A 25044-nucleotide genomic window follows, 5' to 3' on the forward strand; every position below is an offset into this window, starting at 1 on the left:
TCAACTGCACTCTGTTGAAACTTAAAAATACTAACGAGCTATAAGAAGCAAGGCTAAATTATGAATTGACTCCCTACCCGATGCGCATACTTTCGCTTTTCTGACATTCTTAAAAAACAACGTTATCACCTGCTTTTTGTGATTTCGCAATTTTACTTTTAGCTACCAAAATCACGTTTTTCAGCACAAGTCCTAAACGGCTAGTCTAAAATGGCTGAAAGTTACATGTAAAATGGCGCTTTGGTAGAGCTGCCACTCCTTGGCAGCATTGCGTTAAAGCTTCATTTTAAAAGAAAATAAATGGGGGTGATCATCTTGCCCCCGTGATCATCTTACCCCAGCTTGCCCTAGCCTGTTTCTTTTGAAATTCGTGTTTCGGGTTATTTCACTTAGGCTAATATTCGTGGTTAAGGAAATCCCTATACTAGACTAAATTATTTTTTTACTGTTTGGTGGCTGAGGTGGCAATATTTTACCACCAGAGAGCTAAAGTTGGCCCAGTACCCAAAAGGGGGCCCGGTATTTTACCATCTGACGGCTGAAGTTGCTGTTTTAACCTCTGATGGCAATTCCTTTAGATCTGATGATGTTAAGATCTTGATAATGTTTGAAGTCGCGGGAAATCTTTTAAATCCGGGCCCCTTAAATATTCCGGGCCCAGGTCCAAAAGTACCACCTAGACCCCCTTGTCAACGCCCCTGGTCGCGACCCCTCAAGAGGTCGTGTAACGAACTTCAGGAGTCGCAGAAAGTATACCAATTTGCACGAGGTACTGCATATTAGCACTTCTGTGCGAGATGATGTGACAGGTATTAACTTTATTAAGAGTCTCGCACTCAATAGGCTGCCCGTATTTTTGAAAATTTATTAGCCGAAATGGAATCGGAGTTAAAAACTCTTTTACTGCATCGTGAAGTGAAGTGGCTTTCAAAAGCCAAAGCTTTAAAATGGCTAGCCAATTAAAGTTGAAAACCGAAATCGTGATTTTTCCAACAGAATAAAATCCAGTCTTGGTCCACCATTTTCGCAATGACATCTAGCTTTTGGATTTATGCCAAATGTCGGATTTCTTTGAAAAACTAAACAAATTAATTTGTCCCTCCTAGGAGAAAACATCAAGATTTTGCATTGAAATCTAAAATTGATGCATTCATCAAAAAATTGAACATCTGAAAACAAAAGTTTAAAAATGATTTATCTGAAATGTTCTCACTTCGCCAGCCTAAGCAACATTGAAACCGCCTTGAGACCTGCATTAACAAACACCGAGCCACGGCTGGACTTGCTTTGTGGCAAAAAACAGTCACACCCATCACACTGAATAAATGTGAGTAGTATGAAAAGTATGATCCAAGCATTGAATGTATTAACCCTAAGTAGTGACGCCACAAGCACATTTGATTTTATGTAAGAAAGGTACATCGCAAAGTATACAAACTCCGAATTATGTGCAACAAGGATAGTAGTGGGAAAAGTATGATCGAAGCATTGAATGTGTTAACCCTCGGTGTTAGCCGGTAATAATCTGCCACAAGCACATTTGATTTTATACCACATTTGATTATATATATTTATGAATATGAATGGACTTGTAAATGTAATAACCCTAAGTAGTGACGCACATGTGATTTTATGTGAGAAAGGTAAATCGCAAAGTACAAAGTCTGAATTAAGTGAAGCGGTATAATTGTGTAACCGGGTTCGCTTCATAATTCTCACGATAGGATACTGATAAAAAGGCATCATAATTATTATGAAATAAGCGGGTAATTGAAAAATGCTCATAACGTACATAAAACAGAGATTTTATATAGAAGTAGGCAAAACAATGCTTGTGTTCTATAAAGAGTGAGCAGATAAAATACTATTGCTGTTGGAACTCGATTTATCATTTGTTGATCGCATGACATCACTCTAGTATTTATTTTACTCTGACGTTTGTATATATCCACGAAAGGAATACTTGCTTAAACACATGCAGAAAAGAAATGTCGTATCATGAGCTTAAAAGAATGTCTTATGAAGAGTTTCAGTGTGTGATGAGAGGGGATGATGATCTACAAAAGGGTTTTTTCCCCAACACTTCAAACCGTTTGATAGTGATGATGAAGATAGTGGATATGAATCCGACCGCCGAAGATGTGTTATCCCTCTGTTTTTAAAAGGTTCGACCTATCCGATCGTGAAGGCTCCACCCTCTTTGACCCCTTCTTAGCCCCTTCTACAATATTTGATGTGGAGAAAAGTGATGAAGAAGATTCAATTCCTCTTTAAGAAGAAAAAGCATCGAAATCTCCCTTCAAACTGCTGATGAATGAGATACTAGGAGATGTGAGCATCGAGGATGTGACGCACGATGCCTCTGCGAGATTATTGACTTGTTTGAGGAGGTTGAAACTCCACCTCAATCCCCACCCGATTTGTTTAGTGATGAATTTTGGAGCTTTAATAAATCGTGTAAATAAATATTATAGCGTCGGTCTTGTTTTCTGTATTATCGAAATACACCACACAAATTATAAAAAGTTTGTTTTATTGGTTGTCCAGCGAAGAAATTGTATTCTATTTTAAGAACTTTATCTTAGATGATGCTAATACCAGCTAAACACTCAACATTCCTTTTATGCAATGAGAACACCCAAATTAACAGCTATAGAACAAATTGTTGCAACATATTCTTCTGCATTCTGACAACTAGAAAAAATCAACAAACCTAACGCAAACTACATTACAAATTGTTACCTAAACTTAAGACAAGCATAAAAAAATACAAACTCTAGCAGAATGCGAGCACAAATTTTGCAACACGCAATGACACCTGATGATGAAAACACACAAACAAATCTCCGAACACAGATTTTAACGTTACAAATTATGCAACAGAAACTAGGGATATTTTGTTGTAGTTTCTTAAGCTTGTAAAAATAAAATTGTAATTTGCTGAAAATATTTTTAAGTTTGTAAAAGAAAATTTAAGTTTGTGACTTAAAATAATTTTTTCATGTGCATGTTTTCAGAGGTAAACTTTCAGATTACAATTTGTTGAAACTATTTTTTTATTTTCAGTTTGTAAGTTATGGAACTTATAAGTTTGTTGTTTGCTAAAACTATTTTTAAGTTGTAAATTATGAAACTTAAAATTTTGCACCTAGTTATCTTTTTTAATTTGTCAATCATACAACTTAAAAATTTGTAGTTTGTTAAAAGTATTTTTTAGTTGTTGGTTTTTGCAACGAAAACTTCGTGATTTATTAAAATAATTTTTTCAGTTTTGTAAGTTACAGGACTAACATTTTCAATTTCTTAAAATAATTTTTCGTGTTAATGTTTTAAAAAGTTTTAGTTTACAGTTTGTTGAAATAACTTTTTTTTTCTCTCAAGAATAATACATCTGCTTATTTATTCATTATTTTTTATATGTTGCACAATGCAGTTTGTAACATTTTAGCATAAAAAATCAAGATGAGGCATTTCCAGCAACCATAAGCTTACTCCCAGCAACCTTAAGCGCGTTTCCAGCTACTTAAAGCACACCTATGATTTGCAAACTCTTAAATTGTTTTTATAATCTTCATCTAAAAAATCATAAAATACTTTGGATGTGTCACATGAGACTTTTAAATGTCAACACCGTTTACTTAGGGTTTCACCTTCATTCTGTTCTGAAGGCTTTATTGTTGAGCTGTTGGATCCGTGATCGATCCCACGCTTACATCCGTTCATCCTTACATCCGTCGCTTTCTGTGTCTCCTGGTTTGTCTCACATTAATTATTGCCTATGCTTGTTTCGTCTTGGGTGTACCACCGGTACGGTATATAATGTATATATCAAAATGTGAAGCCAATGAACAAAATGATACCGGTACTGATAATAAAAAAATTGGCTAGTGACTAAAGCTGCGTTTAGACTACATCCGTTTTTACTACATGTTTGTTTTTAATTCGCTTGTAGGCTACACTTCTCAAGGTGTTGCGACCGTGCCTAATCCTTGCATGAAGTAAATCATTTCCATCTCGAGCACGCTTTAACTTTCGCGTTTTTTCAAACTCCTGCTGTGTTATGGCAAGTAATATTGTTCGTTTTGATGGTCGGAAATAAAAACTGAACTGAAGTATGTGACTTTAGAAATGCAACTTAATATTTGATATAATTAAGTCTTTCATTCAATAGGCGCTGTCAAATAAATATCTATTTTGTATTCTTCTCCATTTCGACAACATTACTTTTGTCAGTTCTGTTCATGTTCAGAATTTGTGCTGAAAATGCTCTCAGAACGCACCAAATTCAATGTTAATTTTAAAATTTTTCTGGGGGAGGCTCCCCAGACCCCCCGCTGTTGCTTTGCCGTCACTGAACACCCTGTCAAAGCGATCACGGTACGCCACTGGTAGGCTGGTCATAGGCTTCGTTGTTATGGTCAGAAATAAATAAAAACAAACTGAACTGAGAACGGTAAATTGTTTTTAGTTTTCGTTAGATTTAAGCTTTTCAATAAATATCACAAATATATATTTCGCACTGTTCGTCGTTTTAATAGCAAAGTGCCGCGAAACATTTTAGGAGATTAAAAGGGGTCGCGAGCAAAAAAGTTTGGGAAGCCCTGGTCTGCACAACACTCCTGTATGCTTGCAGTTGTTAAAACATCTGAACAGCAAGGAAATGAAGATTGTGAATGAGGTAGTGCTAAGAAATGTCTTTTTTACTTATCCAGACCAACTCATGTTTGCCATGTGTTCAAATGAAGATGAAGCAGTGAGTAGAGACTCTTAATAAAGTTAAGAAGTTAAAAAATCAATAGACAACATTCTAAAAACTGAAGATGGAGGTTTTTTCAAAGTAGAAAAAAATGATGAGAGGCCTTACATTGATGAAATCGTTTCATACGAACAAATAATGCAGTAGCTAAAGGAAGATACAAAGGTAATAGAAAATTCATATGACATGCTTTCCAAGAATATGAGCAAAGTAATTATTTAAAGCTGAACTTTCACGCAATGAATTACTATCATATGATTGAGACACTGAACTGAAAACTGAGTCTCTATTTTTGACATTCTTCTGTGATAACGAAGTATAAGGCATCCTTGAAAAACCTTTACACGTTTCAAAGTAGCTAAACCACAATCAGTCTTTGCAAAAGAGAATTAGATCATGACTAAAGCTTGCACAGAGGTGGCAGATTACAAGGCAAGAGGTGGTTACTCGAGGCAGTGGCTTAGAAGAAGCAGAAGAATTATGCTTACATGAAGAACCAAGAAGCATGTCACCTCCAATTAACATTAAAAATCATTGATGCTAAAGCATCGCAATGCTTGAATAAAATTTCTTTGATATTAAATGTTGGTTTGTGTTTACATGCATTAACACTTTTTACTATACAAGGTGAATAGCTTTTCTAGCACTAGCAAGGTTCATCTGATGAACGCAATCAGTGCTAGAAACGATAATTGTCCTGATGAACACCCAAACTTTTCAGTATTCAGTGTAGCTTTTATAGGCTAAATTAGCTAAAAATTGATGTGAAAAGTCGGTAAGGAAAATGAGATTATTTTAACGCAAAATTTGGCCCAGACGTTTATTTTACCCATAGCAACAATGCACTAAGCAATCATAGAAAAATTCAAAAATTTGTATTTTATCATTGCCCCTTACAGTGTTCAGCCAGCCGTACAGCAGTCTGTGGCCAAATGCAATTATCTAAGTTGGTTTAAGGGCCATCACTTTGTGTTTAAAGCATTGTGTATTTAATGGCCCGCTGCTAACCTCTACAGTCTACACGATTAATAATTTTGCTTTTAGAGTTCTATTTGAATATCAGCTGTGGTTTTGATAGCAAAGATACTGTAAGTAGGCTAATGCTTCAAGGGTTTTTACCGAAAATATTTTCACCAAGTTTTGAAGTCGATCTGCAAAATCGGATTTTTTCTTTAACACTAGATTTTTTACAACTTAAAACAACCAAACGGTCACATGTGACCGCTGTTTCAAAATGCCTAATTACTATTTATCATGTATAATATTTTATTGTGCTTTGCATGTGCCAACTTATCAACGTAATTTACAAATAGCTTTATCATACAATGTAAGTTTTCACAACAATCATTAAAACTCGATTGTAATTAATGCCTTAAATATGGGTTCCTGATTTCATTGATCTCCAAGGTCTGCCCAACAACATGCCGGTAATCAATGCAAGAGAATGTTTTTTCTGTGAGCTGCTTGCTCAGGAAGCTTTGTTTTATTTAGACTGCTTCTGATTCTATTCTTGATGATTTTCATAAATGGTTTATTAACGTATAGGGGTAGGTTAATGGGGAAATAGTGTGCAAGATATTTCTTATCTTATTTATCAAAGTGAAGAGCAATGGCATTATTCCATTGTTCTGGTATTTTTCTGTTTTAATCATTTTTAGGTGACAGCTAACTTTAGTAACCTTATATTCTTTCGCTGCCATCCTTGTTATGGGAATTATTTGTGCTTATTGTGTTTTGTATATTTTTGTTTATTCACCAACAAAAACAAATAAACTGAACTGAAATCACTTTATCAGATAAGTCACATAACTTTTCAAAAAGACTATCAACCCCTGCAGCAAACACTTTTTTTTCTTTTTTTGATAAAAACATTGCTATCATATTGTTAAACTTTTGTTCTTTTTTGCAAGCGTTTGAACTTCGTTTGTATGCTCTAATTTCTAAGAACTTTTCGTGTGCAGGGCTTCAATGCTGTTTCGTAAGCAAAAGTTTGTAAGTTTCACTTGAAACTTTTGTAACTTTAATTTCAATAACTTTTAAGCAAAGATAGAGCACAACACAATGATGACGAAAGATAATGACAACACACAAGAGAACCAGAAAGCTGATGAAGCCCAAGCACAAATCCAAAGGTAAATCAAAAAAAATGCCGCTAACACTAAAAAACACTATTCATGCCAATATTCTAATATATATAAGATGTTTCAAAAAACTGTTTAATAAGCTTACTGGTTATAGACGAAACTTCACTTGATCAGCCTGCTTATCTATCATCACAGCGGAAATTAAGTTGTTTATTGTCAGGGAAATGTGCAGAAGTGTTAGTGTAGCCTACAGCACATGATAAGTCGCAATTTGGCTTTTGAGGAAAATAATAGTGATGTCACGAATGTGTAAAAATACATACAGTGTTTATTACTTTTTATTTGTAAAGTTATCTGAGAAAAAAACTACGAGTGTATTCTGTACCAGTGAACAAGTCGAACTGATTAAACTGAACAATAAACGTGTTGCAGTCAGCACAAGAGTGTAGCTTCGGGAGAATCAGACATTCTTTGCGCTAGTTGCAACAAGCAGTCCTTCCAGCATATTTCCACGCAAACACTAGCGAAAGGTTCGACGTCTTTCAGGAGCTCGATGAACCAGGGGATAAACGCAGATACTTTCCATCGAATAAATTTTCGATTTCCTATTAACAATCGGCCGCTAGCAGTTTTAAGAGTGTATTTCTGGTAGTCGTCTGCAGCGACTATTTTCTCAATAATGTCTCACAGTCCGGTGTTCGAAATTTATACAGCAACGTAAGTTCTGATAGGGAATTCAGGAAGACGATGAGCATGACTGTCGTAGTAGGCTTTGTTGTTTTCCACGGACATATATTTTTGCGTTTCCGCTTGTTGCATCTCGCTCTTCCATTTACGAGAGAAGACCCGATGATGTATTGGATAATTGTCTTGAGTCAGTCGTCCGTACAGTTTCTGAGCAAGTGACAATCCGTCCTTCTTACATAGCGTGTTACGATACTGCATCAAAGATTTTGCTAGTTGATCTTCGTCGAGGTAGCAATGCGTCCATAAGCGACGAATTAACTTTTTATGCCTTTCACGGTTGCCTCAACATTCCCTTTAGATTGCGGATAGGTTGAAGTAGAAGTACGATGCCGCATTTGTGAAGAAATTTGGAGAATTTCTCAGACTTGATATTGGGTCCGTTGTCAGACCAAATGTCATCTGGTATTCCACTAAACAATCCACCATAATTAGATAGTGCTGTCCATTAAATTCAGCTAAGCAAATCGCTAGTTCCTGAAAAGGGAAAATGGGTTGATTTCTCAACACAATTGGCTCTTTACTCAACGAAGGGAGGTCATCTTACCATTTTTGACACGATGAATTTACGGTTTCAATGTCATGGTCTATGTCAGGCTCATAAACGGCAAAACGAGCGCGTTCCCTGGTACGGGTAACGCCTTGGTGAGATTCGTGTAAATCAGCTAGTATCTCAATTCTAAGTTTTTTCGAAATGAATAATCGACCACCGTACACAATAAAGTCATGATCAACTGATAATAATTTATGTCGTTTACGTAGTAGCTACGTTTCAGAGGTGTATGGAGTCAGGTTTTATGGATTTCTCCTCCACTACGACTCCGAAGTCTATGACTCGAAATTCCACTCCCGCTCCAAATATTTTTGCAGCTATTCAGGTCAAACTCCATTTCAACTCTGAGCGCAAATCATAAACCACAATCCCCAACAGAGTATTTGTAAGCCTACGCTAAAATTATCAACTGGCCAAAAATTAGTCTCCGGCTCCAATCTGCTCCTGTTTTTGCCGAGAATTGCAGACTCCGATTTTACTCTTACTCTGACTGCTAAATAATCAAAAACCAAGGCTCCTGTACGCCTCTGCACCTTTCACCATATGTTTTTGTAAAATAAACAAGAGCTTCCTGCAAAACCTGGACCGATTTTTGTACACTCGCTTGTGGGCTACTTAAAAAATAGTCTAGAACAAGGGTCACCAAACTACGGACCGCGGGCCGGAACCGGCCCGCGAACTGATTTCATCCGGCCCGCCACGTGCTGCAGAGATAACAGCTGCACTACAACTGTTAAGGAAAAAAGTTACCAAACTTTTTGTAAAGGTCTGACGTTGCTGTTTATCATTAGGCCACCACAAATAGGGACAGTCTAGGCTAAATTTGGAAAGGTGTAATGTTTTCTCAAGAGCACGATGTCCTGTAGTGTATCACAGCAGGGGATAACTTTTCCAGCAACCTTTCGATTTTCATCACAACTTTGCTATTCCACCGCTGACTTTGTTATTTATTCCGCTCAATTCAAGTCAATGGAGGTTCTGAATAATTGTATATCTCTTTTCGCAATTTGCATCCGGCCAGCTGTTAATCTCGCAGCAATCCGGCCCTCAGAGGAAAAAGTTTGGTGACTCCTGGTCTAGAACAAGGGTCTCAAACACGCTGCCCGCGAAGACGTTTTGGTGCAGCCCCCGATGCATTTTTGAAATATCTAATATATAATAATTAAAATTCACTCTTATTCTCTTTTCACTTAACAAAATAAAATTTACTTTAACGTTATTAAAAAATCTGAAGATGCCTATTAAACTTCATCCTTGCGCTAGCCTACTGTCGCTCAATTTTATTGCATGCAAAAAAGACGTATTGTTACATCACAATCACATTGCTTGTCACTTCTTATGCCTTATCCCAGAGATGTCCACCTCGGGCCGCACTGCGGCCCGCCTGAGATTTTTATGCGGCCCGCTAATCATTTTCACTCCAAGTAGTATTTTGAACTTTGAATCTTAGCCTAATTAAAATGTACCAGTCAGTTTTTAGAGGCGTAGTAATAGTATACTATGGGAGCAACATGATTAGAGAGAGAGAGAAACCTTTTATTTTGTCTGTTGCGACAATAGTACGGTACAATTATACACAATACGAATAAAATAGTACCATAGCTATCTAAATACCACAACAGACAGGAAGCAGCGAAAGACTATATCAGTCATCGAGTCAGCTGCTTCCCAGTTCTTAATGTGACAAATGTCAAGCATCGGCAACTTACGTTGAAACAAGGTAGGCTGATGTTCAGTAATATTAATGAAAGAAAAGAAATCATGTGCTGCCGCGATCCTCAAGTGAAGTCCTGTGGTTTTATTCAAATATAAACTTTATTCCGGGTGACTAAAAATAGGAAAAACTTTTGAAATCAATAAACTCTTGTAGCAAGGGCGTTTAAATTTCAGTGCAACCAAGAAAAGTTCAAGCCAATAAAATAAATAGTACAAGGCCACGAGTGAAAAAATTTTCAGTAACAGCATTACAAAAACAAAAATAATCACAATTTAAAAAAAAGGTATAGGCCTACGCTATTGTTCTGTCATAAAAGAAATGGCTGAGGGACTCTCAGTGTGACCTGTTACGCTGCATGAAACTAGCGCAATGTGACTGTATAATTTGACAAAGAAATTGAATAGAATGTAAATGAGAAATAATTGAGTGTAACCGAATAACACAATAGGTCAATAATGTTTTCTTCAGACGAAATTTAACAAATCAAATCCAGGCAACGTATCATTACAAAGTTTGAGCCCAAAATAACAATTTATGACAATTTTTATCACTTTTCCACCAACATAAAGCAACAAAGTTTAAATTCAATTAAAAAAAATCAAACACTTCGCATTGAAATAAAAGCAAGAAAAAAAAAGCATTTTTGTCGATTTAAGTGCGATTAATCCAAACTTGTCTGGCAGCCCTGCTTAAAAACTGACTAGGCTTGATTGCTGGCCAACGTTTGATTTTTATGTCAAAAACTAAGTAATTTATCATTAAAAACTCTTGCGCTGGTTTAATTAAATTGATTTATACATATACAACACACACTAAAAAAATTTAAAAAAAACTGAATTTGAAACAAAAAATTTTAGGACAAACTTTGAACCGATTTGATAATGGGCAGCAAACAAGATGTTACACAATAGAATATAAAACAATTAATCCACATGGCTTAATAATCGTTATTTGATAAATTTTCTACCGTACTGTACTTCATTTGCTTCACTGGATAATAATTTACTTTCCTCATCCCTATTCTTTCAAAGCTGAGACTGGCGAGTCAATTGCTTGTTTGCTACATGCGGCAACCGCAGATTTGGATTCTTGATATGGGTTTCTTTGAATTGTTCTGTCTTTGCGAATTCTTTATCAATTTCGAAAATTTTAGGACTGAAACACAATTGCAATTAAAATTCTTAGACACAATTAAATTCCATTCTTAATTGGTCTAAAATTAGCTATTCTCCAGGCCTAAGTTTTTCTTTAATCCAATTTATATATTTAGACCTGGAGAGCAAAATCTTTGCTGCTTACTTTGTAAAAGCGCGGGAAAAAAATATAAATATAAAATTAAATACAGTAGCCTATAAGTCCGATTATATCTAAAGTTCGATTGCTCACTCGAGCAGCCACCTAAAAAAGATTTCAATTATTGTTACCCGAAGGCCGAAATAAAACAGTTTATGGAGAAAAAGAAATAAAACGTGAAATTGAAAGAAAGTGTAGAATAGTTGAATGATGATGAATGAATAGTTGATGAATGAATGATGATTGAATGATTTGTCTTTCTTAGTTGACATCACAAAAATGCTAGCTGAGCTCAATTGCATTTACAAGGGAAAGGTCAGTTGTGCAGTTCAATGTTTGAGCGAATAAGTAGCTTTACCTGAAAATTAAAACTTTTCATAGCACAACTGAAAGCTGACGCAATTGTAGATTTTCGTAGTCTATCTGAAAGATCTCAAGACTGTTCTGTAAACTATGAAAAGTATGGTAAGTTATGTGAATTACTGGTTTGCTTGTAGAATTGAAGATTTGCTTGAAGAATTTACAGTCAGATTTTCTGACTTCAGAAACATTGAAATTGCATTAAAATTCTTCAGTGACCCAGTTTCATTTGAGTGTGATAAAACGCCACCCGAATTTCAACTTGAACTGATTGAGCTGCAACTGTAGTCTACAGTATATCCTACTCGGTTAAAGCGCTGATCTAACTAATACACTCAGTGATGTCTAGAACAGCCATAAACAAACCAACAGCATATAGGCTAGGCCTACTCTATATACTAAATCACACCATTCTTTATTTTAGGATCGATCGGTCAACTCTGTCTGACAAAGTGGAGGATTTTCAGATTCGAATCAAAATTTTGAATGCTTGTCGCTTGGCAGGAAGAAACATAAAACCTGTGGTCCATGTAAAGGCCGGAGCGGCACAGGCGGGAAACACAAGGGTGCGCAAAGGTTCAACACCAACTTGGAACGAGGTGAAAATTATTCAAATGGATTGTACTCGAGTTTGTAAAAACAGAATAGCATTGAAAAGAAGGATATACTGTAAATTGGGTGGAAAACAATTCGTTTGACGTAGCTCAAATGAAAGTTGAAATGTCTAAAAATGATGTCTTATTTGGCTACTTTTTTAGAATTGTATAGCTTTGGTAGAGAGGTACTTTTTAAAAACCATAGACAGACAATCGATAACAACTTAATAACATTGAATTGCATAATTCAAAATTAATACAGAAATGAAACAGATACATAATTTCAAACGTTTTCGGCAAAACTTTCTGCCCTCTTCAGGAAAATATCTTAATTCATCTAAACAAAACAAAATTATTCGTGAAATGTTAATAATAAATGACTATGGTTTTTAGAATTTTGCAATAATTTTTATAGTTCACATGTGGTGAGATAAATCACTGCAATGATTACGTATAAGTTTATTACAAAACTTATCAATAACTTGCCAGTTAATCGCAGCAACGCACTTTAAAAGCAACCAAATATCTTTTCAGCTGATGGTATTTAACTTTCACGAGTCACTGAAACAGCTTTGTGACTTCATTTTTGAGTTTTCGGTTAATTGTTCAAGAAAGCTTCGGTCAGATTCCTTAATCGGTTCTTTCAAACTTGATCTTGGAAATGTATACGAGCAGCCAGGCAAGTTTGTTATTTAAAATTCAATAATGGCATGTCGTGACTGGTGACCAGGGCCTCTGAGAGAAATTTTCACTAGGGCCCCCCCTCTCACTACGGGCCCCACTCCGGGCCCCCCTCTCACTACAGGCCCCGATTGTCTTGAAAAAAACGCGTGATGTTTGCTTAGGCGTATTGCACACCATACAACATTTTACTGCAGAATTTTACAACAATTGTCCACCCCGTTAGCTCAGTGGTTACGCGCCAGGCTCAAGATTACTCGGCGCTGGTTCGAATCTCAGGGTGTGCGCTTGAGCAACGCATTTCAGGACTGCTCTCCATTCAGCGGCACCTAGTGAATGAAATAATTTCCAGGCAACAACACTTCAACAATCGGAAAACTTCACTCTCCCAATCTCGGTAACCGGCCCTGCGTCAAGTCAAGAGCCTTTACAAGTATGCGAAACTACCAGAAATAACCAATCAAAGTTTTGTCAGTCCGAGGATAAAGATTCAAAACCAACCCAGCAGGCTGCAATAAAACTATTATTTAGTGTTTTGTGTTGTGCGTATCATGTGATCAGTCCCTCGCTCATTTGTGTATCCTGCATTGAATTCGTGTGTCAGTTGTTGATGGTGCTGTTGAGATGGTTGCTGTCGATTGTGCAGGTCTAATGTAAATTTTCAAATTCATTTATTTATTTCTCTTAGATGTAAATTATGATTATTCCTGATGAAGACACTATGTGGTGTCGAAAACGTTGGATTTAGTAGTTTTTTTGTGTGTATAAAAAATGTTAAATCCGTTAACCTTACTGAGTGCTAGCCTATATGTATCTGGTACAACAAGTCAAGCTCTCTACCAAAACTCAAACAGAACGTCTTGTTAAAACATAATCAAATTAATCATCTGACCAATAACCTTGTAATTAACTTTTGCATTCACCACATTCCTAGCAGAGGTGAACGAAGAAATTTTTTTTTTAAACTTCGGCTCCTCTCCTGCTCCGAAAGTGTTTACTCCGGCTCCTGCTCCAACTCCGAACTTCATTTTAAAATGAAATAAGCGTGAAACTAACTTAGCCTACCTTTTTCAAATAGTTTTTTAAAAACACAAAAAAGCCCAAAAACACCCGGGCTTTTTAAAAAGAAATCCTAGCGGGTTGGGCTTTTTAAAAAAAAGCCCGGGTTTTTCTCCACCCTGCTTTCGCTACACTATGCCCCCCAGACAGGAAAATCACCAACTTTTATGATTTAATTTAGGGTGCTTTTAACAGAACATTTTTGCAACGTAAAGCATTAAATCACCACTTTGGACTCCTAATTTTCGTGCAATGCAACTCAATTACCTTTTCCGGGCCCTTTTGCCAAATTACGGGCCCCCCAAGACTAAAGAATAACAATTTTTATGCTTGAATTTATTCGTTTAGGATGGTTTTAACCAAACATTTTTGCACGTAAACTATAAAATCACAATTTTGGGCCCCTCAACAAACACAGGACTGGGCCCTCAAGGGTACGCCGTACCCTCCGTACCCCCTCTCAAAGGCCTTGCTGGTGACATAGCATTGTTTTGAATTAGTAGCAGACTTAACAGTGTTTTGAGCTTTGTTTTGAAAATCTCATTTTGCCTTTGTTCCAATGGCAACCAATAAAGTGTTGCCAAACTATAGGAACACAATAGATTGAGTTTCGCTTTTAGCAGCATGTTTGTTGCTTACGACAATTGGCTCCTCGTGCCCCATCATGTGAGCAACATCTGCACCCAAGCAGATGACAAACGAAATTTGTCAACCAAGAGCCCTCCACCCGGACGGCACAGCTACAAGGGGAAATGGACAAGTTCAGACTTCACAATGCAGATACTAACGATCTGTTTTAGCCTGATGCTGCGAGGTCGCTATATGGTAGTAGCGGTTTGCACTAGCTTTCGGCATACAGTTCTCTAATCAGGCTAAAAACAGATTTTAATATAACTATACATTGTGAGGAATATGGAAATGCACTTGATGCAATCAGTCTTGCAAACGATCAGGAAAAATAACATTGCTTTTTCAAGCGCGCCAGTTTGCAAATCGGTTTTTTTTCCATTGAATAAATGTACTTAGACGTTAAATCAATGTAAAAATAAAATGTTAAGCTAACTGGGTTCTTGAAATAAATGTTTTCCAGTTTCAGCTCACGTCTGGCGACGTTAAGTCAATGTAAAATGATGGATTTTGCTGCCTGGTAGGTTTGATTAGCCTTTCTGTTACTAGGCTTTTGTACAGAAAATGACAAATGTTTTTGGAAAGAAAATATTTTTTTGATTTTGATTATCCTTTGGATGTTTGAGTTACAGCATCCGTTTGTAAAGAGTTTTGTTTTGATGAAGAAAGAATTGTTTTAAATAGTCCAACAGTGGTTCCCAACGGGGGTGCCATTTACAATACTTTAAGGTGCCGCAAACTATTTCTCATACTCAACTTTTATCTGTCTAAATGGTTAGCTAGGGTCTTTGTTGCTGACGAAATTTTTATGCCAGATTTTTGTTATATTATTGAAGGTAATATTTTTTTCGTACGGTGCATGAGGTTTTGTGGTCACAAATTCTTAGTAATTCAAAGACGTAACACAGCCTTTAACATTGGATAAGTATATGCACAACACGAGTAGGCAAAAGAAATATCTTCTATTGCTGTTTCAGGTCACGCATATGTAAGGAAGTGGCTGCTTCTATGTGATCCAGACGACTCTTCCAATACTCCGAAGGGTTATCTAAAGATAACTATATGTATGCTTAAAGCTGGAGATCAACCCCCAGTGAGTAGCTTGATCACACAATGGTGGTGACACATTAAATACAACCATGACAATGGCTACCTAGAGATACAAAGTGAAAAGAAAGTCCTTGGATCGACCAACTTATAAACGATTTAGTAAATGAAAAGAAATAAAGTTTCATCATAAAGGTATCACAATGAGAGCTTACAATACTAGGAATAAATTTATTTATTTATTTTCAATGTGGTCGCCTTTCGCTTGGATAACTCTCTCAATTTTTTGTCGGAATTTTTCGACCGAGGCACGTTGCTCATCCTGGGGTATTTTGGCCCATTCCCGCAGGAGTGATTGCTTCAGAACATCAACACTTGGGTGAGAAACGGAACAGACATTTGCCTCCAACAACAACCACACACAAAAGTCCATGGGATTCAAATCAAGCGATGAAGGAGGCCACATTTCCTTGTTCCAGAATCTTGAAAGTTTACATGAGCACCAGTCCTGAGTCGTTGTTGAGGTGGGAAATCTTGCACCATCTTGTTGGAATGTGAAGGGCTAATCTTTCTAGTGCTTCGTCATCTTTTCAATGGTTGGGACCAAAATATCGTTGATGTAGCGATCTAAATTGATATTCCCTTACTCCACGAAAATTAGAGAAGCTCTCCAAGTTTTGGAGATGGCGGCCCACACCGTAATAGAAGATGATTTTTGACGGCGGTAAACTGTTCTCAGAATCGTTAATATCCGATGAAAACTTTGCATAAATTTTATCATTCTGATTATTGACCTGAGCTTCAATTGTAAAGAGTTTTTTCGTCCGAAAAAATAAATCTTTTGCCGTGCTGTGCCCGCCTTCAGTTCTTTGAGAAGAATCTGTGCTCTTTCAAGTCTCTTTTGCTTTTGGAGAAATGTAAGGAACTACCGTTTTCTCACCTTGTAAATAGACAACTGAAAATCCTTTTCCGCAACGGTTCTCAGTGAAGTGTTGCTCACATTCCTGTCTTTGGCCATTTGACGGATAGATCGGTTTGGGTTTCTCCTCACTCTTTCTCGGACAGCCTTAACCACTTTCTTTGTTCGAACAGTGCGAGGTCTTCCACTCCTAGGACGATCTTCAGATGTACAAAGTTCCCTAAATCTATTCGCAACATGGTAAACGGTAGATTTGGCAACTATTAAGAGCTTAATGATCTCAGAGTTGGTTTTTCTCCGCAAGAGGAAGCTGAATGATGGCTTCTCTTTGGCTCATTTTCGATCTTACAATTAATGTATACAATTAGACTTAAATTTTATAGTTTAGCAAGCTATTTAGCATATTAAAAGGCAAATAAGTGACATTCAATCATATGTTTAATCATAAAATGAAAAAAATCCAAGGACTTTCTGTTCACCTTGTACAACCTGATTTGTTACTTTCTGCAGACGTTTCCAGATTTTGCCAACTTTCGGTAACTGTCTGAATAACCTTTTGTAAAAATAATGTTTCAATGCTTTTTTTTTTATCTCTCCCAGGTGATAAATTGGATTTTAACACAAGCTTTAAAGAAAAAAAGACAATTTGGTTTAGAAAATTTGAGTCAGACTGTTAACTGCTCAGTAACAGTTTGATCGAATGTTTTTAAATTATTTTTTCTGCTTCCCAAAAATAACAAAAAGCTTTTACCTTTTACTGTATATTATAACGAGTAACAGTAGTCAAAATCTGCAAAATGTGACAAAACAGGGCCCACCTCCAGGCAACCATGATACAACCATCAACAGTATAAAATAACGTAATGATTACTGTAAATAGTAGTCTTCTTAAAATAATGGTAAACTTGAGTTTAATCAAACCATACGCATACACAAATATTATTATTATTTTGTGATACGCTACATTTTAGAAACGAGAGGATATACCTAGCTAGTTCTAGGCTTGTTCCCACTACGTTATTGCCGTTCCTCGGCATAATTGAGTTAAGCTACAAACTTAGTTACATCTAAGCTTTTATGCAACTCAAAGCGTACATTTTGATGTTGTGTGAAATAATGGCTGTTTGTGGAAGCATTTTTACTGAATGCTAGTAGCCTAATTAGTTTACGCGTTATTTTATGAAACTATTTCAATATTGTAGAAAAACAAGGCTTTAGATGTTAAGCTTTTAAGCTTTGTTTAGATATCCAATTCGATTATTTTTGCATGTAAAAAAGAGTAGGCTACCACGGCCTACTAGAACACGGCCAAATATGTTGCTATTTGAGGAAATTTCTAAGAGTCTGAATTGTTACAATCATAGCTATGACAAACCTGTCATCTTCCCATTTCCAGAAGTAAGTAAAATAAGCAATATTTGTACCTAGACATATGTTTGGCTTGCTTAACCGGAGATTAGGTATGTATGTTAAGCACAACTTATGCAATAACAATGTAAAATATGTAAGATTTTCCAACTGCAACCTGGAGGTAGTATCGTTTGGTGTGTCGCTTTTGGTGAAATTGCATGTTCCATTTAAAATGTCAAGGATTTTTTGTGAATTCTGTGTTGTAAGCGGTTCAATTGATGTCCTAATTTAAATTTTTGTTCGTTTTGTTTTCCACCGAGTTTTAATTTTGCAAGTAAAATGTGGCTATTGGCAAAAAGTCCTGCTATACAAAAAACCTAACGACTGTATGATGAGACTACCTCCAGGATGCAGTTGAAAATTTTTTACATATTTTACATTATTATTGCATAAGTTGTGTTTAACATACGTATCTAATCTCCTGTAAAACAAGCTAATAATATGTCTAGATACAAATATTGCTCATTTTACTTACTTTTGGAAGTGGGAAGATGACAGGTTTGTCATAGCTATGATTATAACAATTCAGACTCTTAGAAATTTCCTCAAATAGCAACATATTTGGCCGTGTTCTAGTAGGCCGTGAGGCTACATATTTTTTAGTCGCGTAATGCACGATTCTAGTTTAAAAATTAAAATTGCAATTAATTAACACTAACACAAGCCAACACACATTTTGTGTAAGCATAGTAAATGCCATTCTAGGGTATATTTTCGGTGCTGAATTCAAAAATCACATCAGATTTTTTGTATTACATTAGGATGATATCTGAATGTTATTTTTGGTAAAAATCGACTCCTGGTCTATATTGGTAGACTATGGCGTTTCAGGAAATTTGACCCTTTTATGTCAACAAGGTCTGCAATAAAGTCTAATTACACAAAAGATAAAAACATAATATTAGTGAAAACGTTGAGGTATTTCATGACCTTTGTTAATATGTTTTAATTTTGTATTTTATTGAAGTCTGGTAACTTGAACCTAATTCTTCAAACTTTATCAACACTAAACGTTCAACGCTCCTTTTTTTTACTTGAGTACATTGTTATTTTTTTCCTGTTAAGAAGTAGGTTTGGTGGCTGTGCAAATCCCTAATGCATATTTTAAACCTTTTAGTTTTGCCATCTTTTCCTTTTGTTAGTGCTACAGTTGTGTGTTTGCAATGTCATTCGCTATATGTTTGCGCCAGCAAAGAAAAATAAAATTGAATAAATTGAATAGACACATAAAAATAGGTTCAATTCTACAGAAAAAAAGAAATTCACATGCACATTAAGGGAAACGTTACTCTGGGACAAACGTTTGCTTGCATGATTTTCGTGAATGTTGTGAATGGGTTTTGGATTTCCATTGTTCTATCGTCTTAGGTTTTCCACACAAGACATGCAGTATATGAAGCCCATGATTTGTCCTGATCACCCAAGCGAATTTTGAAGTATGCAAGATATGCTTGCTTCACAAAATTTGTTATGGTTTGCCTTTGGTTAGCAACAGTATAACGGCCACAAATGTAACAAAAAACATCAGAGTCATTTTCACACTTTCTCCTTTAATCCTGTCTTAACACGAGCTGTTTTCGTGCGCGTAAAGCAAGTCACGGGCTATCTTAGCCCCGTGCTAATTAATCGCTAATAACGGGAGCTATGAAAATCACAGAGCCAAAATATTGTACATGATAATAGCCATGTGCGTTGTGCGTATAGAAATAAAAATTTTACCCAACAAATTTATTGAAATAAACTGTTTGAGATGAAAAAACGTCAGAAAGTCGGTTTTTATTTTAATTTCTCAAAAATAGCTTCAAAATTGAAATTTTTGAATTATAACACAAAGTAATGCTAAACTAAACAAAAAATTACTTTTACTCATAAATAGAAGGCATTTTTGGGCGTTTTTACATTGCAAAGTAATTGCACTAACATTAATTTATATATATCCAGCATTGCACAAAAATGTCTAGCCACCTGAGAGGAAATGCTTATTGTGAAGGGTAGGAAGGTAGAAAAATGACCATTGTAGATTTGCAAAATTCACAAAGAATTAAATCTAAAAGTCAGGAAATTTCACATTTCTAGCATATTTCCTTCTGAAAAATATCTTACTACTAAAGTGGGGTGTCCTCATAAACCGTGTCGCTACAAATAAGGTTAAGATGACACCCTGCTACCTATTCACACCAGAAACAGAATTAACACCTTGCTAATATGAAAAAATCGGAATAGGGCTATCTAAAAATTCAAATAAGAATGAATTATAGACATTTCTCATAAGCTTAAATCTCCACGTTCAGCAGTTGCTTAGTAGCTATGGTGGACTCTTCACAAAACAAAAAAGATAAAACCGATGTTATATATCAAATCGTGGAATGGTACTAAACTTTCAGGCGAAAGTGAGTGTAACCCTGCCTGTAAGGGGTGGTTTATGGACAGTTCTCAGAAGGTACATTAGTTGGATGGTCTACCATAGGCAGATGGTCTACTAGCCAGAAGGTCCACTACAGTAAAAAGGTCCAGGTGATCTCTTCACCATTGGACCATCTGACTAGTGTATACCTTCTAAGAGGAGCCTTCTGACTAGCTAGGGGGCCTTCTGACTAGTGTATCGTCTGAAGATAGGTCGGTCACTCCAATGGTCATGGTGTCATCATACATTTCCAAATGTTACAAGATAAAATCATTTCTATGTTTATGACAAATTTTCAAACACTATTGGTTCATAAGGTCTTTATAAAACGATAATAGTCATAGAAAATTTGGCAAAAAAGCCAATATTAAGATAAAAAATATCATGCAAAAATCTCAAAAACCTATTTTATGGGTAAAATCTGATGTGATTTTTTAAATTAGCAGCCTCAATATACCCCAAATCACATCTTACATTGCAATTATTAACCTGTGTAATTATTAACCAAAAACTTCGATTACTACTGTAGGACTTCAGTATTTTTTTTCCTTGCTAATGAGTCAGCAGTTCAGGCAACATCTCCTATCTGCTGGAACCAGTGAACTCACTCAGTGTTGGGGTAAGCAGAGGTAGGCATCCGCTGCTTTGAAATTAGCGCGCTATACCTACCGCTACAGTAAGAGAGGTAGCTACCATGACTAACGAACCTTGAAAGGCTGAAAAACATTCCAACTATACTTCGTTTTTCAATTCAAATTACATAGCTAATTTTGCAATGACTTTGCTGTGGAAAAATTTCACAGCATTAGTGCGAAGGTTATGATTACACAAAAATATTTTAAAAAGGTTTCTCGTGCCTAGTTTGTGATGTGATATTAAATAAACAGCAAAAATTTTTTTTAGTAAATATAGCTCAGAAATTATTTAAGAAAAACAAAATGAGGTTTACTTTAAATAGGGTAATAAGATCATTTTAGCCCTGGGAATGCCCTTGTGGCTTTAATTTTTTAAGAAAAGTTTTGTAATACGTTTAGTTTGAAACGAGCTTAGAGGTTCAATGAAGCTCCACAGAGCAATTATCAGTTTCAAATGAAAACGATCACAGTGATGCGAATGACTTTCTCGTTTCAAACTTTCTGTTTATTCAAAACGGGCATACACCCTACTTACATAAACGTATTGTGGAAACAGGAACAAACCTTTTTGTGGTAGTTTTAAATCAACTAAAGCAAGTTTGAAGGTGCTGAATGGAGTCTCAAAAATTGAAATTAGTTGTTTCATGACCAATTGACCAAGGTAGACTCGGCTGCTGCAGAAAAGAATTGTTAAGAAATGCTTAAGTTACGAATTAAATCATTTAAATCTGCTTGGTGAAATGGAGAAGACTTGAGTGACACATTACGATGGATAAACTCATTCTGTTTTCGCGCAACGCTCAGAGTTCAAGATGGATACCACTACACCTCGCAGGTTTACATTTTTCCATATAAAAATGTAATTGTTACCTGAATCATTAACAATGCGTCCGCTCCGGGAGCCGTCCGTACACCCAAACACTCAGCAAGCACATCATACTTAGAGGGAAAATACCCACTAGGGAGGCGAAGGCCTTACTCTGACTGAAGGGACCCACCGCGGTAGATGGTAATCTGTGGGTGTAAAAAATGATGGTTATTGGCTGCCTTAAGCTTATCTGCCTGTCTCAACTTTCCTCTTGCTGATGTTGGAGCAGGCTAGGAAATGGCGAGTCATGATCGAGAACTATCGCATTTTGAAAGAGAATTGATTTTAATTTAATTTAAAGTTGTTTGTGTGTGTGCTTTTTCTTGATACCCGCTTGAAGAAGGGCACCGGCGTGTGGAAAAGGGCCGCTGCAGTCTGACATCTCATTTGGAGGAGAATCCAGAGAGAGGTGACCAGATAAAGGCTAGCTTACGCTGACCCAAGAGTTTTCTTTGGATGGGCCGCTGCAATCCTGTCATCCCAGGGCGAGTGGGACGACGGAGATGTACGGTTAAAGATTTTCCGCTGCAATTACTCTTCCGGCATCGGGCCGATTTAGATGAATCAGAGGGACGGGTTCAAGATGGGTTGTTCTTCTTCGTCGTATGAGCTGTTCTTCGGGACTATATGTTTGGGCATGATGTCATCAGCCACTCTACAGTCTCGTCATCCAGGGTCTTCAGTCCAAGCGTTCCATGTGGTGGTTGATGGATTGGGCAGTCATGGACGACATGATCTACTGTCTGGTCTGTGGCGCCACACTCGCATCCCGGTGAGGGAGCCAGGCCCCATCTGCACATGTCTGAACGAAAGCGACCGACGCCGGTTCGTAGGCGGTTAAGCCGGACCCACGCAAGTCTTGCGAGGGACATTCCCGGAGGGTGGGGATCGACGTCGGGTAGGAAATCATGGAGTCGGGAGGTGTTGTTTTGCCACTCCATGTTCCATGTGTAGTTCGTCCAGTGTGCCGCACTTATTCCAAGATCTTCAACGTTGTTCAGAAGCTGTTGTGCGGCGGGCACAAATGGGCGTCTTGATTTCAGTCGCTGCTGTCCTCCAGGTAGGCGCTGGAGTGCACTGTGGAGGAGGTGGTCGGGGTCCAGTGCGCGACGAGCAAGGGAAATCATGGCTCCTTTACGGCGAAGCTCAGCAGGTTGGATGCCTGCAAGGATGGGAAGGCAGTCCGTTGGAGTGGGACGCAGGCATCCAGTCACAGTGCGTAGTGCGTCATTGATGGCGGTGTCAATGTGGCGGGTGTGAGAGCTGCGGCACCACACTGGTGCGCAGTACTCAGCGGTAGAATGGACGAGGGCCAAGGTAGCTGTGCGAAGGGTTTTCGCATCAGCTCCCCAGCCGGAACCCGCCAGCCGCCTCAAAAGTGCAACGCGCGCCGATAGTTTTTTGCGCAGTGACTCCAGGTGTCGTCGGTACGTGAGTGACCTGTCCAGGGTTACGCCGAGGTAGGTGGGTTCGGCGCAGTAGGGGAGGTGTTCGTCATCGGTGGTAATGTTGATCTCACGTTTTGCTTCCTTGTTGTTTAGATGGAAGGCCGCCGACACTGTCTTTGCCTTGCTGAGCTGTAGCTTCCATTTCTGGAGATATGTTGATATAGTTGACATGTCCTGGCTTAGGTTCCTCTCCATTGACTGCCAGTCTCCGGCTGGATGCAGGAGAGCCAGATCGTCTGCGTAAGCATACTTCCTGGAGATGGTGTCAGGCAGGTCATAGATGTAAGTGTTAAAGAGGAGGGGAGCCAGGACAGAGCCCTGTGGGACGCCGTTCCTGAGTCGACGTAGTCTACTTCGTCGGCCGCTACCGGTGGAAAGAGTAAAGCTGCGGTTTTGCACAAGTTCCATAATCATATGGACCATGTGCCTGTCAGGAAGGAGACGAAGTAGTTTGCAGGTAAGGCCGCTGTGCCATACAGTGTCGTAGGCAGCCGTGAGATCGACAAACACGGCGCCAGCCTTCTTTTTTGCCGAGAAGCTGTCCTCGATGTCTTGGGTCATCAGGGTGACCTGGTCTACAGTTGATCTACCGTGGCGAAAGCCGGCTTGTTCCCGAGGGAGCTGAGGATCTATTATCGGTTCGACACGGGCGTAGATAAGTCTTTCGAGTATCTTGAAGGGGATACAGAGCAGAGAGATGGGACGGTAGCTCTTCGGATCCCCTGGGGGCTTCTTCGGCTTTGGGACTGCAACCACTAGGGCTCTTCTCCAGATTCTTGGGATGCGCAGGTGACGCAAGCAGCAGGAAAGGAAGTCTTTTAACCAGGACCTCATAGAGGGGGCAGCTTGGAGTATTAGTTCCGGGCATAGGTGGTCAAGGCCCGGGGATTTGCCTGGCTTTAGGTGCTGGAGGGCGGAGGCAAATTCTTCTGGGGTAAACTCACCAGAGATGTTGCCCTCGACAGGTGTTGGGACCTTCCAGAGGTCCGTCATTTCCTTGAGAACGGACTTGTCTGATTCACGGTCTCTCGTTCTGTGCACTCCATTTTTCACAAGTTGTGAGGCGATGGCATTTGCTGAAATGGGGCATTGGCGACGAGAGGCACGTGATCTGCCAGTGAGGTTGTTGAGTGTACTCCATGCTGTGCGGCTGGAGTGCGTGAAGTCGATTGAGTCTATGGCTTCTGTCCAGCGCTTCTTCCTCTTTGAATCCAATCTTGCCAGCAGGGCTGTTGCTGAGTTGGTGGTGGCGGTGCCCTGGGGGGAACGGAGGAAGTCGCGGTAGAGCCTGTCGCACTCCACATCCCAGCAAGGTATGTAGTTTTTCCGTCGACCTCGCGGGATGGAGTCTTTTGCCGCAGATATGATTGCATCACAGAAGTCCTGGTAGGCTTCATCCACTTTGATGGTGTGTGGGGATGGGAGGTACTGCGTAGCTTCGTTTGTGAGTAAGCTGTAGTATTCCCAATCGGCCTTTCTGAAGTTCCATCGCTTGACAGGCTTGCTCGGAATAGGTGTGGCAAGCAAGGGGGCCGTGATTAGCGAGGGTCGGTGTTGAGACCTTGGGAACTTCTCTAGCACACGTCTGTCCGGCTGGCGATCATCGGGGTCATCACTTGCGAAAGCCAGGTCTGGGTTCGTGCCAGTGTTCCAACGACCGGAGTGGAAGCTCGGTACGCCCTTAGGATCGTATAAGAGGGCGAGGTTGTTGTTGGTTGCCCAAGCGGCCAGACTTTCTCCATCGTTGTTGATGGAGTTGTAGCCCCAGTCAGTGTGGTGGCAGTTAAAATCGCCAGCGTAGAGGCTGGGGTGGGGGAACACTGGGATGGCTGTTGATGTTATC

General features: G+C 38.4%; 1 protein-coding gene across 1 annotated transcript in view; it reads left to right on the forward strand.

Moving 5' to 3' along the window:
* The first annotated feature begins 6820 nt into the window (after window positions 1-6820).
* The window catches only part of LOC145769003 (myoferlin-like), a 249109-nt gene continuing 230885 nt past the window's right edge, over window positions 6821-25044 (forward strand). The window contains exons 1-4 of the mRNA XM_082580605.1: window positions 6821-6888; window positions 11932-12106; window positions 12638-12782; window positions 15448-15563. Of these exons, the coding sequence (XP_082436731.1) occupies window positions 6821-6888; window positions 11932-12106; window positions 12638-12782; window positions 15448-15563 (504 nt within the window). The remainder of the gene's footprint in view (window positions 6889-11931; window positions 12107-12637; window positions 12783-15447; window positions 15564-25044) is intronic.

This window comes from Aplidium turbinatum, chromosome 4 (genome assembly GCF_918807975.1).
Source record: "Aplidium turbinatum chromosome 4, kaAplTurb1.1, whole genome shotgun sequence".
NCBI lineage: Eukaryota > Metazoa > Chordata > Ascidiacea > Aplousobranchia > Polyclinidae > Aplidium > Aplidium turbinatum.